Genomic DNA, 17,329 nt, shown 5'->3' with positions numbered 1-17,329 from the left:
GCGAACGATGAAGAGCTGAAAGCAGCTGGATGCAAAGAGGACGCAACAACGTCATGAAAAAATGCTAAGATATAGTATTCCGTCATTTAGCGACATTTAGCTTATCTGCTTAGCTTATTAACTTTACTGACTTTAGCTACTTTCCACTATGAACGTAGTTTTTTACAGCAGTTCCACGACAGTGTTTAACTATTTGTTTCTTGCACATTGACCACACACAGACCAGGACATGGACTAGGTTTGTGCAACACTGTGAACGCCTTCCACAGGAAAATGGCCGCCGTTATCCGCATGTTTAAATGACGTCGGCCTGGGAACTTTGTTCTGTGTAAAACAATATTTCTTCTGTCTTACAAAATGTTTTACCACTGAAACTGTATTTTTCTCTCTTTAAAGTCCATTGTTGTTGCACAACACTACTATTACAACTTTATGAACCAATCACAATTAATCAAGTATAAAATTCTTGCAAATTGTTCTTCTGGACTCATTCAAACATTCTCAGAGCGGTGGTGTCATGGGCTTCATTCTGGTGTCTAGCATGGTGCGCACACACACACACCACACCCACACCCACCCCCCCACACACACACACACACACACACACACACACACACACACACACACACACACACACACACACACACAAGAGAGGAAGGATGAGGTGATGATACTGAACGTAAGAGACGGAGAGAAACAAGCAGAGCAACAAGTCTGACGGAGGGAGAGCTGAAGACAAAGAGAAGGAGGCCGGGAGAATTAACGCAGTCTATTCTCAGAGGGGGGCTGAGACCTAGAACAGTAAGTAAACCAAGCAGGAGCCTGCAGGGCAGCTGTGGTCCCCTGGTACGCCACAACTTCTGGCACGAAGCCCGTCTGCTCAGAATGGAAACACTCGGAGGAGCCAGCACAGAGGCGCTGCTACCGACTGGAGGGCAGGAGGAAGCAGGAAACGTGACGCTCGGCGCTGGATCGACAGCGCTGACACTAAACACACTGAACACAAACTGAGCCGCCCCCGCGACCACGGCCAACAGCTCTGCAGGGAGGAGTGGCGGCAGGTATCGGGACAGTGTGAGACACGCAGCTCCATGACAGAGCAGAAAATGATAAAAGAAGTTAAAACGCTGCGTCATGACAACACTGAGGTGAGGGAGTTTGTTTGATCGATGGCTTCATGGGTCTGGATGTCAGGACCAGCAGCGCTAATGAAGAAACCCCAGAGAGACCAATAACAACAGAGTTAACACCTCACTTCACAAGCAATCAATGTGGTAGATGGTGGATGTAGGTGCACGTTATTTGCACAGCTTAAATCCCACTTAGCAGCAACACAATGAATCCACTTTATCAAATTCATCTGGATTCTGCTTTCAAACATTAAAAACAACTAACATTCAAGATGAGATGTGCGACAGGTGAAGACCAACGACTTATTTTACATTCTACCAAGAAGAACGACCACAACAACACAAGACTGTCGAGCTCCTTTTACGTCACAAACACGGGCTCACAGAGCAGCAGCAGCAGCAGCAGCAGCAGCCAGACGGCAGCCGAGCTTCATCCTGGCCTTTTGGTGATTAATGTTAATTCACTACAGCTGATATCATCTCCAGTTGGCAGTGCTCGTCTTTGTCAATGCTTTGGACATTGCAAATAAAACAAGACCACAGTTATGCTGGCAGCTCTGTGAGGCTGCACATGAATGTCTGCGTCAGGTTTCTGAAGCCAAACATCCGAGGAGAGGTTGAGATATTTCACTGGAAGCCAAAAACCTGCCGGTGCCGTTAAATGAAAAGTCAGACTATCACCAACGTGATTAAGGTTCTTTCTCTGGACATCCCTGACATCGACACCGTCATTTCTAGAGCCACGCAGCTACGGCGGCTAAAAAGAGCGAGAAGAGACAAAAACGATTCATGAACCTCGGAGATTAGAGGATCCCAGCGCTTCATCCATGAGAACAGCCATTAAATGTAAAGTTAGCGTTTGTCATGGAAGCTGTAAATGACAATTACAGAATAATGGTAATTGCTAAAATACCGAAATTGCAGAATAAGTAGAGCAAAGTCAAAGATATCAGGTGCTGTACACCACAAAAGAAGAAGAAGAAGAAGATAATATCTGTAAGTCCAGAGGAGAGAAATGACTCTAACATGTTTGTAGTGTCAACAACAGCTGCTCCAATAAAGCCACAACTGAATAATTCAATACACTCACCAGCTCTTTGAAATTAGATTTTGGATTTTTTTTTTTAAAAACATTTACTTTCTATCTATACTTTCAGCCACATCTCATGGCCTTCATCAGTGGGTGGGGTTTTCCAGACTAACTCCCTGAGCAGACTATCAGCTGATTAAGAGGAAATGAGGCCGGAAGCTCCGAAAAAGACGCCGACAAGTGAATCCTCGAAGCAACAATGTGTGATTTTCAGCCACTAGGGGAGTAACAGGGAATCATGGGAGTTGTTGTCTTAACCAGGTCTCCTCCTTTCCAGAACAAACCGCTGATTAAACCCAGTAGAAACACTGAATAAAACAGTTTCATCTTAAAAATCAGGGTTTCACCACCACTCGTCTCAGAGCGGCTGCCGCTGACATCTACTCTGAAAACTTCAGATCCAGACGTTCAACCACTAAAATCCTTCGTCTGGTCAAAATCTAAAAGTCAAAAACGACCAAGATCTAAAACGTGCAACATAAAAAAATGGGACTTAAAACTGGATAAAAAGTCCATTTTGAGCTTCTAGTAAACGACCACAACGCTGACGCTCAAATGATCAGAGACGACATAACGCCACCTGCAGGCGAGTAAATGAAACGCACCATTAGCTTGATCAAAATCACAGATTCCTCTTTTCAAAATGTCCGGAGACATAAAGTAAGAGCACGACTCCACAACATATAGAACAAAGTTGTTCTTAGACGATTTCAAAAGGAAGAAAAGTTCGTATTCTGCCTTTAAGATGATTGTGTTTTAGTTAAATTACTGTATGAATGGAGAGCATGACCTCAGCAGCTCAGAGGTTATGTTGGTGTGAATGGGATCATATTCAAATAAATCAGATTTCAGCTGTTGTTTTATTATATTGTCTGTGCGGCAGAGGAAGACTGCTGAACCCCGGTGATGTCATTACTGTGTCCGAGCGGTGCTTTAATATGATACAGATGTTGAGACTTACCAATTTTCTGGTTGAAGATTTTGTCAAACGTCAGCTCGTCTCTCTCCTCCAGGTACTTCTGCATCACGCTGCGAATGCTGCGAACACAAGGTGGGTGGGGGTGGTGGGGGTGGGGAGGGAGAGAGAGAGAGGAACAAGTGGGTTAATATACAGCATCATCACCAGCTCACTCAGCCACATGCAACAACCTGTCCTCCTCCACCTCCACCTCCCGTCTGTGATCCCGGCCTCGGTTTGGGACTCTCCCTGACACCTGTCCCCAGACCAGAGTGAAGCGGCGGGGAGGGAGAGAGGGACACATGGGAGGCTCCGGGGGAACCTGGAGAGATACAAGCTACCCAGGGAACGGGTGTTAATGAGAACGAGAGTGGGGAGAATGAATCAATTAGCGCCCCCCCTCCACGGGCCCATTAGCACTACACCAGCACCCTACATGCACGAGAGGGAAGTGTCTGGACTTCACCTACAAACAACCTCCGCAGGTGCACACTGAGCATGTGCGGGCGAAGACAAACCCCTGGCTCCTTATGGCTGGGCTCATATGTTTCCCAGTATTTACATTTTGATAGTGTTTGCCCCCCCCCCCCTCACACACACACACACACACACACACACACACACCTCTTTTCCACCAGCGGACAAACAACACTATCAACACTATCAACACTCACCTTCTGCTTCCACAATCAAGTCCAAAGAAAAGGAAAACACAGAAGGAGAGGAGGGTCTAACCCGCTGATACTGAAGGACGACTTTATAATCACGTGATCACTAATTGGCCTTGAGGCGTATTGATTGCTATAGATGCACTTCTGCGTTCGGCTTTAATGCACAACAGTCGCATCATAACAACAACACACTCACAGTCCATTAGTGCACCACAGAGTGTTTTCAGATTTCAGTGGCATTATAAATACAATGGGTGTGATTGGATCTCCATAGACTTTAATGCACCATAAAACTAGAAATCTAATGGTGTACAAGTCACTCAGCTCCTGCTGATATTCGACCGTATTGATTATTACAATATGTCCCACCATATGCAATACTTTTCATATCACATTTTCTTCTTTTTTTCCCCAGTTTTGCACCGTCTGCCCAGCTGACGAGTCCGACCCTCCTTCCACTGCTTTGCCTAATTGGCATGTGACAAATAAAATAATTAGAAATTGATCTGATGTTTAACGGCAGCATCGCTTAGACCTATAGAATCTATAAACAACTGAAACATAAAATACCATAATATAAATATATAAAATACAACTATCTAATTATATTACTATAATAAATAATATTATCATATTATAATATATACAATAATATTAATATATTATATTACATTAAGTTACACATTGCAATATTTGGGCTGGACTGTATCGGGATATTAAACTTTGGATATTTCTCAAGCCTACAATAGTACAGTCATAATAGCTTAACTGGATTAGGTTTATTTATTCAGCTACCAATAGAGTTTGTATTGTACACAATGAATGAGATTTAAATACAACGGGTGTCTGTGGCATTGCCTGTAAAATGTAAACACATAAAAAAGTAGTTTAACAGTCTACGAAGAATTACACATCTGACGTATCAACAGTCTCAGCAGCATTAAAACTGTAGGTCGACAAATCATTAAAAAACCAGTGCGATTTTGGTGAAACGGAGATGTAATTATAAAATAAATAATAATGAAAATATAATTCATGTTTTTAAATGTTTTCAAATGATCTTTTAAAAACATTTTAAAAAATGTTGAAAATTTCCTTCCTTTGTGTTTTTTTTCTCGTGATAAACCAATGACAGGAACTTTTACGTTGTCGCCGACAGACTGCGACGTTAACTTGTGAAGTGTGAAGTCCGACTGCTGAAAAATGCAGCTTTCAGTTCGCTCCTGAATGTCATTAAAATAAACACTGCTCTGAGAAGGTATTATTTGGCTTCTGTATTGTTACGTGGTCGCCAACCTCTTAGAGGTTTTAAAGTGGAGCCATGAGTTGGAAAAGGTCGAGAACCACTGCTGTATTACTGTATATTCTCTTTATACAATAACTTGCACTAAAACCAAAGCTAGGACTATATGTTAGCTAAAATTAGAGCTCATTAATCAAGACCCCTGCAGACCAGTGCTCCCGCTCTAATGAGCTTTGTGCAATGTAACCCGGTGCCAGTGCAGGCTGCAGACTCTTATAGTGGGAATGAACAGTGGATGCAACATATTTGCAGCTACAGGAACAAGAACCTAGGAAGTAAACACTTCCTCTTTCAGCGGAGGCCTGTTTGTGAGCGCCGCTGAATCATGAGCAGCTGACTGTGGATCATTTGTATGAAACCTCACCGCTTTAGACACCACATTAAGAGCACTGGTCATATTTACTGTAAAGGTCGTGCTTTATTAGCCATAAACAAACACGTACAGCTTCTGACGGTGTGTGTGTGGCTGCTGAGGTTAAACAGGAGAGGATATCAGCTGTCAGTGGACCTACATAACGTTTATTGTACAGACAGCTGCTGGAGGTGGAAACAGGTGCAGCAAATCTAACACCATCCAGACACAATGGAGGTAAATGTGAAAGAATCAGAAAACACCATCTTCAAACCTCAACGGCGACTTTCCCTTTCTAAAAACAAAGTCCCTGTTATTCTGAGAGACACACAGACCCCCGTTTGTTTTCAGCTTTCATTTTTACCAAAGGAAAAAAAAAACCTCAGTCAGTAACAACAGCAGCTTCACACATCAGCGCTAGCTTACGGGAGCAGATGACCGGGGACATGAAACAAAGAGGCTCCAGCCGTGACAATGCAGTGAGTGACAGGATGACTCCCGGCACATGGTGATAAATAAGGCAGTATTATCTACGGGGGATTGGCGTGACGCTGAGGATTCATGAGTGGTGGGCCGTCGCAAGTGGGTGAATGTCGCTGGTGTTGGTTGCGAGCAGCCCCCTCGGTCGCACAGAGAGAAAACCCGACATCAGACAAACATCGACAAAAGTGCAGAGTCACATGCGGCTTCGTCCACAGATACAAACAGTCGCTCCGGGCGCCGTCGCCCATTCGGCTGGTGATACTGAGCCTGATCTCCACAGCTCCAGCGGTGCTGTGTCGTAGCTTCACTGTAACAACTCCAGCCGTAACTTTCAACTCAATCCTGATTTATACATCCTGTTGCTCAACCCCAGCTCCAGCCTATTGATAAGCTATCATCGAAGAATGTGTCCCACCTCTACGAGCGAGTCTCACCCTGAACTAATCCATCTATTTTAGACATGAACCACTTTGTTCAAAAGAAAAATCTGCAAGAAAATTGCAAAGTAGCGCACATCCACCACTGTATGCAGATGTTAGGAGCTGGTGCAGGGAGGTAAACAGCTCCACCTTCTCCCGTCAGGAACCATTAACTCATCGCAGAAGAGGAAGTCAAACCTCAAACAGCGTTGGAAGTGTGATGGAAATGTGACATTTGTGTTTGTTTCATGTGCTGTGGGAGGAAGGTTCAGTCTCCTCATCGTCGCTCCACACACATCTGCTGTTTTCATCACTTGAAGTTTATTCATTAAGTCTGTTTCCATAGCAATTTGTCAAATTTGACTTTGCTTTGCCGCCTATTTTAAACAGGTTGTCAGCAAAAAGCAAACAAAAAAAAAAAAAATGCTGATATTTCGTCCTGACTTTCAGACGTTTGAGATCGACGTCTTTGCATCTTTGGTTTTACGGGGATTTATAAAACTTGTTGGAAAGCTTTCACAGCACTTAACCTAACGAGCTGTCGACCTCTTTCTCTGTGCATGTGTGTGTGTGTGTGTGTGTGTGGGGAGGGGCTACACCACACACATGGTGAAACAGGAAGCAGAGGGGAGAAATGTGACTGTAAATAAGAGCAAAGAGGATAGAGACTCTCACACTGAGCTGAAATGAAACACGTGCATATAAATAGGTAGATGACAAGTAAAATATTTAGGTTTTCTCTTATTTTTTTTGGTTTCTTCTCAGGCGGGGGTCCCATTGGGGGGGGGGGGGGCTGCAACACAAAGGTTGGGGGGAAACTCTGCACATGAAGACAATAAAAATGGATGGTAACAGTGTCAAAGAAAAGAGATCAGGAGCATGAGACCAACAACATTTATACAGCAACAGCTATTAATCAAAACTGATGGAAAACTGGAGCTGAAACTCAGCCGGGGCAAACTGGGAGGGGGTTAGTGGGGGAGGGGGTATAGAGGGAGCTGGGGTAACGTCAGCGGCCATGGAAGAGAAGGAAAAGAAAAACAGTGTGAAGTGTCCTTGAGCGAGACGTTGTACTCCGACAGAGAGACGCGGTGGCGTTGCAGGGACGCCGCTGTGTCCCGTGTTGGAACCTGCTATACGCCGACTGTGTGACTGGATACACACAAGGTCCATTAGAACACACACTGCGCCTTCCTTTTGGCTGCAGTTACATAATTCAGCCTCCATTACATCTGTTCCAGCGTGAACCAGCTGTTCGCACAGTCAGATGAGAACTTACTTACCTCGCCAACAAAATCAGCGCTATTACAATAAGCCAAAAGCTGCTAAAAGCCTCTTCTCCCGCCTCCTGGTGACCTCCTTTAGACACCAAACACTGCTGCTGCGACGACAAAGTACGACCTGAGCCCCTCCAGTGTTACCTGACCTAATTACTCCTCCTTAAACACCCTTACCTGCACAATTATTACTCAATTAAAAATTAAGTGGCAACTATTTTGATAATCGAATAATAATTTCACTCACTTTTCAAGCACAAATGTCAAATATTTGATGTTTTCAGTTTCTCAAATGTGAGTATTTACAATATTTCTCTCTTATAATACAGTTTATTTAATGTCTATCAGTTTTAGACCGAGGAAGTTTTATTTTTCACCCTTTTATGGTCTTTTACTGAGTCTGTTTAGCTGTAGAGCTGCACAATTAATCGAAATATAATCAAAATCGCAATATGGCCAAATGCAAAATCCAAATTTCAGGAGCTGCAATTTGTTTGATAAAGCTAAAAAGTGTGTCAACATTGTTGTGCATTGTCAGCACCATCAGTGTTGTGCTGCTGCAGAGACGTCCCGGCCTTCAAATCATATTCTCCAGACGTAAAGGAACATGATTGTTTGGTACAAGAACCAACAAAAATCACTTCATCAGTGAAAATCTTTCCAACTGAAATCACAATATCTGCCAAAATAATCTCAATATGTAACCCTGCAGTGCGTACTTATAAAGTTTGATTTATTTCATATGGTACACTTGTTTTAAATGATTATGATTACTGCATTTACAAATCTGCCAGCGCAGCAGCTCAGGAGACGTTCCTGTATTTCACAAAGTTTTGAAAGAATCATTTTAGCCTGAAATAAACTAAAGTGATACTAGTGTTGTAATGAAAGTCTGAACGCCGCTGAGCTCCGGGTGAAAGAGGTTTCAAAACCCACATACATGTGATGTGTGTGTGAACGACGGCGCTGAGGTCTCAGTTGAGTCACTTTTAGTGCAGCAGTAAAAGGTCAGGGTACAGGCTGCGTGACAGATCCAAACTAGGTTAACTGATCATTTCTCTCTTGTTTTCCGTTGATTATCTTTGTTTTGGATCTAATTAAGTTAATTAAGAAAAGTAGCAGCTCTCCAGTGAGTGGAACTGGACAAATGCTCTGCTTTCATTATAGCTGCTGATCTCCACTCACTCGCACTGCGACAACATTGTGCCGGTGACCCTTTCACGCTACGGCAGGTATGCAGATGTGTAAATATTTAACATATGAACAGGATGTCAGTGACATTTCTATAGCTGGGTCTGTGGGCATGTAATTGAACTGTGTTGATAACGTCGCACACAGGACTGAGCGCAGAGGGTCTGACCTGTTATGTTTTTATTTCTGACTCAACTTGATCTTTAATCGTCACTTTTCCCCTCGGTGTGTTTTATCACAATCAGCAGTGTTATATTCATCCGCTCACTTCAAAGCTGATGAGACAAACACGACCTCGGCAGTGGGGAGGGACACTTATTTCAGGTTATTTAAGCCCCCTGACATGTAATTACTCTCTTTACCTGGAAAACCAGTCAGACTTTGGAACCTGTTTTTCTGGCTGCTGTGTGGTGTCAGACTAAGGTTGGATTTAAGGGGGGGGTGTGAACGCAGCCACCTAGAAAACAAATTGAGCAATGTTCATGACAAGGAGTCATTTCCTATTAATTCACTGAGGGGTGAAGTTTTAGTTTCAGTTTAGATTGTCTTTATTATTGTTGAAACCATATAAACTCCAGTGTCTGTTCTCACCCGTATAGAAATGTGATATATGACTACAAGTCCTTATATCAAGAGTGAAGTCACCTATAATATCATCACAGATATACATCCTCTGTATATATATAACATTTGTATATTAAAAATATCTACATGATATATTTAATTTAAATATGGAAGTTTACTGAAACAATACACATTAAAAATTCTACAAGTTTTTCTAATTAACTTCTCATTAATTTTAAACAGGTCTGATCTTCACATTCTGGGAAAGTGTTCTCAGACTCTTGGACCGTACAACATCAACATATATTAAGAGGCAGTGGGATGGATATACAGTATATTTATGTAACATATGTCTAAAACAAACATGGATATTTGTATGGGCTGGACATATATGTCAATATATGAAATTGTTCCAGTTTCTAATAAGTTTCATCTATAATTTTTTTATTTTTGTGCTTTTATTTTATACGTACATGTAAATTCAATTTATGTACATATATTACATTTGCATATGGGCAGAATTAAAACAAAAGCTCTTCGGATAAACAATGCTATCTGAAGAGCGTTGGCTGGAAACAGCAGTGGTAGTATCAATGTTACTTTCAGGATTTAGCACCTTGTGTGATTATAACACGATGGCACCATCCACATTTATTTTTCAGCTGAACTGCCAGATTATGTGAGTACAGAAATAATCAGCGGCTGTCCTAATTCCCTAAAACACCAACTTCTTCTCGGTGAAGACCTCCACTGCTCTGTGAACACTGCCTTTGTGGCAATTACGCTTTTGCTCTTGAGGTGAAATATAATTAAAAGGGAGCTGAGAGGCTGCTGCCACCACCACGCTGATCTGATGTCCCACTTCCAACAAAGCACGATCACAACACGAGATAACATCCTGACTACCACGACACCGACACCGCCCTTTGTTTTCTCGTCACACTTCTGCAGATTCGACAAAAATGGGAAACAAAAACAAATCAGAAACAAGTCAGTGAAATACTGACAAATCAGCTCAAACACTGTGCAACGGGCATCTCAGGGAGGTCACAGGAAACCGTGATGACTCAAGTGTGACAATGGCTCGCTGGAAAACTCTATATATGTTGTGAGCGTGTAACACTGCTTCCAGTGTTTGAGGAAGAATAGTCTTGGAGGGGGGGGGGTCAAACGGACCCATTAGGCCTTCAGTAGTGAGTCACTGCTCCGTCCAAGGCGGACATAAGATAATCTGAGACAACTGCACACCCGCTGAGCACTACAAAACAATATGAAAATATCACGGGAGTCAATAGGTCAAAAACATGGAGGTCAAACAAGGTGTTTTCCCCTGGGCTTGACTGTGCCACTGTAAAATATCTAATTAGCATTTAAGCTACCAGACTAATACATATTTACTGATTCTAATGCAGCATTAGATTTAGCTGCTGTGTTATTTTTCACTTATGGAAATAATGAGACATTTCTGGTAAATTGCAGATTTAAGTAAAAACTGAACGTATCAGACATTACATTAGCTAATCCACTAATGTAGCATGCTAAATTAAGCTAATAATGTGCTTTATTAAGAGATTTAACTGATTTGTGTTGGTTTTATTGTGGCTATTGACTTGCTATATGTACAATTATTAAGAAATAGTCATGATTTCAGTCCTAATGAGCTTTGAACAGTTGAGAGACTTTATTATTTACTATCTGCTAGTGTTAGCTAAAGGTTGGTACTTGACTGCTACCTCGCTATAACACACGGGGCTAACACTGGAGCTAATGCTCATTTCTCACTCAACAAACACTCGACTCTGTTGGTGTTTCTAAACAAAGAGACACCATCTATTCTCCAACTACTCCAACAATATGTAAACAACACAGAGTTGTGTTTCTCTCCCTGATAAACTGCACATCATAAACTCTGATAGCCGGGCGTCACTCTATCAATACAATCAGGTTTGAAGGAATTTGAACGGTGACATAATTCATTCCGACTAATTCAGACTGTCTGACATGTTTATAGACTTACAGTCAATGTTGAATTTGAACAGGTTGTCACAGTTTGAATATTTATTTTCTCTGCTCAGACGGAGCGTACAAACGCCAGATAGCAGATTCATTTTGTAACTTACAACAATAATGACTACAACTGATAAGATCATGAAACGAGACAGATAGAAAAGTCTTTCCTGCTCTGGCAGTGACCGAGCACAGGGACGGGTCATCTGATGTTTAAAGAGCTTGTGTTTCTGAGATTCAAACGACCACCAGAGTCGATTTTCTTTAATATCCCCTCCTCCTGGACACCTCCGTCACTTCTCGTCAGCTGTATGGATTCCTCTATAACAGCGGGTTGTCCCACCGCCCTCCCCCACGCCTCTCATCTCAACTGCCTCCAGTGTTGCTGTCAAAATCTCACCTCTCTGCCAGAGGACACAGCCTTGGCCCGCCGAGAATGTGGCAGCACCACACTATCTCCAAAGTGCCACATTTAACTGCCCCCCCCCTTCAACGAGCAGGCATGCAGCTGAAAGCTTCACACATGCACTATCGCTGCTAAACCCATGCAAACAATAAAAAGTTTGTCAGTTTGCACACAGTCTCCACGGCCTTTTATCGAGTTCTGCTATTTTCAGGAACTAGTTTGGCAGATATCATCCATGCACACCCTCATTTCTCTCTCTCCTCTGTCCTGTTGGGGCGTTATCCTCAGATCTTTTACAATCCTGTCCAAATTAAAGTCATTCCTCTGAAGCCGTGTGAAGCACTCGAGCCTGATAACGACATGCGGGACGAGGCTGCGCAGGGGACACATAATGCAACCGTTTCATCCGGTTATGTCGAACGTATCTTTGTAATAATAACAATGACCTAACTGACATGTTTTGAGTAAATCTTCATATTACTACAAGTCTTGCATTGCCGGGTGATTACCTCGGCAGCAGTGTAATAATGCTTTTACAAGTCCATTAGCTGAGGCTTTTATCTCTGCAGCTCCTGCAATAAATAACAAAGCTCACATCTAATAGAAAAATCACTTAATTCATCACATTCACAAAAGCAGGACGTGTCTTGTATAGAAACACCTCAGTCTGATGCAACTACATGACCTACATGAACGCAGGTGACAATATGGAGGACCAGTGATGTCACAGGAAAAGAGGAATTGTAAAAAATTATTTAAAAATGAACGATTAATACATCAATTAAATGGATTTACAAAAACAGCATAAAACTCTCACAATCATATCATAGTATTTTAAAAATGGGAAAAAATAACTTCCTTTTTTCCAGGCTAAACAATTCCAATTGGCCATGGGATGTAACAAGGTCTCCGATTGGTTGAAGAGCTAACCAGTCAGGTTTTACCATCACTGACGATCAAGAGTGTCATGGACAGGCTAAAAGGAGAAGCTAAATGACTTAGCTAATTGATAAGTTAATTGATTAGCCAACAGGAATAGGAGAAGCAGATGGAAGAAGGAAATGGAAATTGAAGAGGGAATCCAGAAATGTATTCTCATTTTTAAAATACCTCTTCAAATAGTTTTTCAAATTCTATTATTTACTCATTAATTTATAAATGTATTTATAAATGGTTTATTTAATGAGTGTTGCTGTATGCTGGTTTTGTAAATCCATTTTTAAATCTAAAGAGTTTAATGATTAATTAATAGTTTATTTACAAATTCTTTTTACAATTCCTATTTTTAACGCCTTTAAAATATGGAAATTACTTTTCCTGTGACATCTCTGGTCCTCCATACATCAATGTCAACTGAACTCTACATCAGGTGATCTCACCTCTTCTTCTCTGGTTGATAATGTGCTAATCAGTCGAGGCTTGAGCTGGGATCCGGCTGTATACCGTCAGAGCCTCGGTGGCACACTGTTGCCAATCCTCAGATTAACTTCTAACGTCAATGTTTCGCAACATGGATTCTGATGACTGAACATCTAATGAGGAGCAGTGAACTCAATTAGCATGTGGTACAGTTACACCGTCAAACAAGCTGATCCTCATTAGGTTCCCGGTTGCCACAAGCACAAGACCAACTTAGCGCTAACAACTCCACACCGTGTACGAAGGAGCACTTCAAGAGCCCCATCCTATAGAACCATATAGACTGATCAATACCCATCAATAGGGTGTCTACTATTGCCTGGGGGTTAGAGGAACCTCTACAGCAGCATTTAATATTGATTTATTGATTAAATAAAAGTGGTTTCTTGCCCCAGGTCTCCACTTGTAAAAAAAAAAACAACATGTTGATGGATCAGTTGGTTAAATATTTCTTCTTTGACAGATTAAGGCTGATGGCATTCAGTATTTTTCATTATGTCAACAAACACCATTAAAAAGACCAGAATTAATGGTGAATATACTGTGTTAAAGTATTGTATCTACAACCTGATATATCTTCTTCCTCTAGAGCTGCACTGTTTCCAAAAACTATTAAAACATCACCATCACCTTCATCACCATCAACACACACATTGAGGTTTATTTTGACTCAGTCCCACACACAGACACACACCATCCTGCTGCCCCAAATAGTCACTAGAAAACCAAATATGGATTAATCCACCGCAGAAAATAGTCCCTCGCAAATGCTCCATTTCCTCATTTGTTTAGATGAACAGCTGTTTAAGGAAACTACTTAGCCTTTAAAAATGAAACCATACATTTCTGAGGTTGTTTTTAAATATTCATATTTTCAGTAGGAACCAATGGGCTTGGAGCTGAGAGCCACAAATATTGTTAGTTTTGGTTCATCTTTTCATGAGATCTAAGTTTTTAATGTTTGTTTTCATAAGCTTTCCATTCAGCATTAGAATGGTAACCTCCAACTTTTGGCTTTCACTCAAATAATAATGTATATAATATCTATATAATGTAATTGTCGATGTATTGTTGACCTTTCCTGATAAGTTACCACAATAGGGATGAGATATGATCAATTAAACACTCTGCAGACCTTGGGGAACTATGTAAGTGGTTTTCCACTTGACACGAAAAGGCAAATTAAAAGGTATGTTCACCCAAAATAAATTAAGCACCTGCACCTCATCGGCCCTCCAGTTGACTGTGGTTGTTAAAGTGAAGTGACCGAGTCTATTACTCACACGACCATCCATATACACATGCACATATTCTTAATTTGGAAACCCAACAACTGTTCCTGTTCCTCTTCATACACTGAACTATCAAAGTCATTTTCTTTATGCAAGTTTATCTTCATCCAACTCATCCACCGGAAACGAGGCACAAAATTATCGTTTAATATGTTGAAAATCAATCAGCCGCACAAGAGCAGCCATACTGACTGACATTCTCACATTATTTTGTTATTTTCTTATTCAAATAATTTACTTGTTTATTCAACTGTTAAAAACTCTTCAATGAAAAGGGCATTGTTTATTTAAGAAGGAAATCATTCATTGATCAGTTATAGATCGTTAACACAGACAGCTATTGATGAAGGAAACTGATTTACATCTGTGTCTCTACACCAGAACACAAGTCAGATAAAGCTTTAGGTTGGAGTTATCTGATTTACAAAACATTAAATTTCAAATGTACATCCTGAACTACGAGCAGAACAGAGCGGAGGGTTTTTTTCTGTTGTTTTGATCTTTGGCTTGATGCTAATAAAGCTACAGGCTACTCAGAATACAACTGAATAAGCACGTACATTCATATCTAACCTCTTTCACACTGCTCACAAGAAATCCCTGTCCACCAACAGTTTTTTATCACGGATGGACTCTGGTCATTAATCTGACAAATTCTCCCAACCTGCGTCTTTCCCATCAATGACACTACACTCCACCTCAGTGATGAGATCTGGGGATATGGCAACGCTGACCTACTGTACTAATTGTGGTTATACGAGCACAGTCTTTAAACACACACATGTCCATAATGTTGATTTGTGGAGTCAATAGCTGACCCATCATACATCAACTAAATCCACTATGTGGGAAATTACAAAGACAGATTTCCTGTCGCTGGAGTATATTGGCTCTATATTGAAACATTAACCCTTTACAGCATTGCTTTAAACGTTTACAATAAAGCTGCGAAGTTCCACCAAAAACCTGTATTTTAACATGAAACACTGATGCTAGGTGGGCTTGAAAGGTGTCTCTGAAACTCTGAAGCTTGCTGCTTCCCAACAATGGCGATTAAAACCCATTTTCATTGCAGTAAAAAATACTTTAAGACGTCCACAACAACTCTTCAAAACCCACTTTTGCAGTATATTACATATGACCCCAAATACAAGCAAAAATATTACCAAATACGCAGCTTTGGCTTGTCATTAGCATGAATAACTGTTTACATCCGGCACTTGCAACCAATGCATGCAAGTGCAGTCGCAAATGAGCAAGCTACTAAACTTTCAAGCCTGCAAAAAGTGTTGGGTTTTTAAAACATTTGTTTTCAGTAGAGTATTCCTTTAAGAACCTAAAAGGCCTGTTAGCGACTGTGCTAGTCCTCCTTTAGAGCTAATTTGTTTGAACCAATAGACCAGCCACCGCCGTCATGATTACACTTGAGGGCTGAAAAATATCTGCTGCTTTAATTTGGAAGACCTCATTCGACCTTTAACGAACTATCGTAGCTACTGTTAATTGTCTATATTGAAGATGAGTGTAAGTCATATTTACTAAAGGGTTCAGGAACATATTATGGAACATTTACACGATTTTGTTTAGATAACTATTAAATGTGACTGAGCGTTCACTGTAAAGGATTGGACCACTCAAGCAACTTTCTGCAAGTTCATTTTAACACCACGCAGACATGAACCGAAACCAATACCAGTCCAAAGGAAGGAAACCCACATTCATCAACTCAAGAAACCATTCACAAAAGGTTAACAGTAATGTTAGGTTCATGTAATTTGAAGCACATGGGCTGAAATATGTGAGAATCCTGGCGTGGTTGTGTGAATATCTCCAAAGGGGGGAAAAGGCCAGAGCAAGAATTATTGTATATTTTAGAAATAATCATGTTCCATAGTGAGCGGTTTGATGTTAACCCGTGTCAGTTAATATTGACGGTTGTCAGTTAGACATAATCGGCTGTTCTCAGCTGCTGTTCTCAAGAAGTGCTAGAGGGGAGGATTCATTACAAAGCCTGAGAGCCTGGAAGTGAAATTACTTTTTTAAACCTGCCAGGAGGGCAAGGGCATTTCCACATCTTATGATAGATGGATGGATAAATGAGGTATAGAGGGTAATGAATGATTTATTTCCTCCTAAACTATGAATGAAAATTGATCCAGACTTGCATGTTTAATTAGGTATTATAGAATACCCTTTAATTAACTAATTTCAGTTGGAAAGATCAACAGGCTACATATTCATTACCGTGTGTAAAAGGCACTGTCTGGATCACTGCTTTCAGCTCATCTGCCAAGACAAGTCAGCAAGTAACTGAAATAGCTGACCGCCTCCGAAATCACTCCTGGTTTAAATATTATGCTTGTTTAACTAACATCGACTCTGTGAAATCACCGTGCACGGCCACTAAGTTTACACACGTGTGGGTGTGTCGATAATAGTTTTCACTTTGTGATTAATAAATGTGAAGCACACGGTGGTTGATGTAAACACGATGAGCACACATTGAATCTGACAGCGGTGCTGTTCACATGATGGCTATCGTCTTACTGAAACCTAAATAGCACTGTTTAAAATTACAAACCGTGCATGAAAAACAACCATCTCAATAACCAAATTTTAACCACATCCTCTTCAATCAAGTTGCAAGCTACATGCCGAAAACCCTGGTCTGAGCAGACGTCTTCATGTCTCTGACAAGCTGCATAGCAGGGACAAAAGGATGTGCAATTATGTGTAGATGTTTGTTGGTTGGTTGGGTGGGTGGGAG

General features: G+C 41.2%; 1 protein-coding gene across 2 annotated transcripts in view; it reads right to left on the bottom strand.

Moving 5' to 3' along the window:
• Positions 1-17,329, bottom strand: part of grk3 (G protein-coupled receptor kinase 3) — a 60,106-nt gene that overhangs the window by 39,632 nt on the left and 3,145 nt on the right. For both annotated transcript variants that reach the window (XM_022748698.1, XM_022748699.1), the window contains exon 3: positions 3,182-3,258. In XM_022748698.1, the coding sequence (XP_022604419.1) occupies positions 3,182-3,258 (77 nt within the window). The remainder of the gene's footprint in view (positions 1-3,181; positions 3,259-17,329) is intronic.

This window comes from Seriola dumerili, unplaced genomic scaffold, assembly GCF_002260705.1.
Source record: "Seriola dumerili isolate Sdu_G_001 unplaced genomic scaffold, Sdu_1.0 BDQW01000128.1, whole genome shotgun sequence".
Lineage (NCBI taxonomy): Eukaryota > Metazoa > Chordata > Actinopteri > Carangiformes > Carangidae > Seriola > Seriola dumerili.
This window is presented reverse-complemented; position numbering and strand designations above follow the sequence as displayed.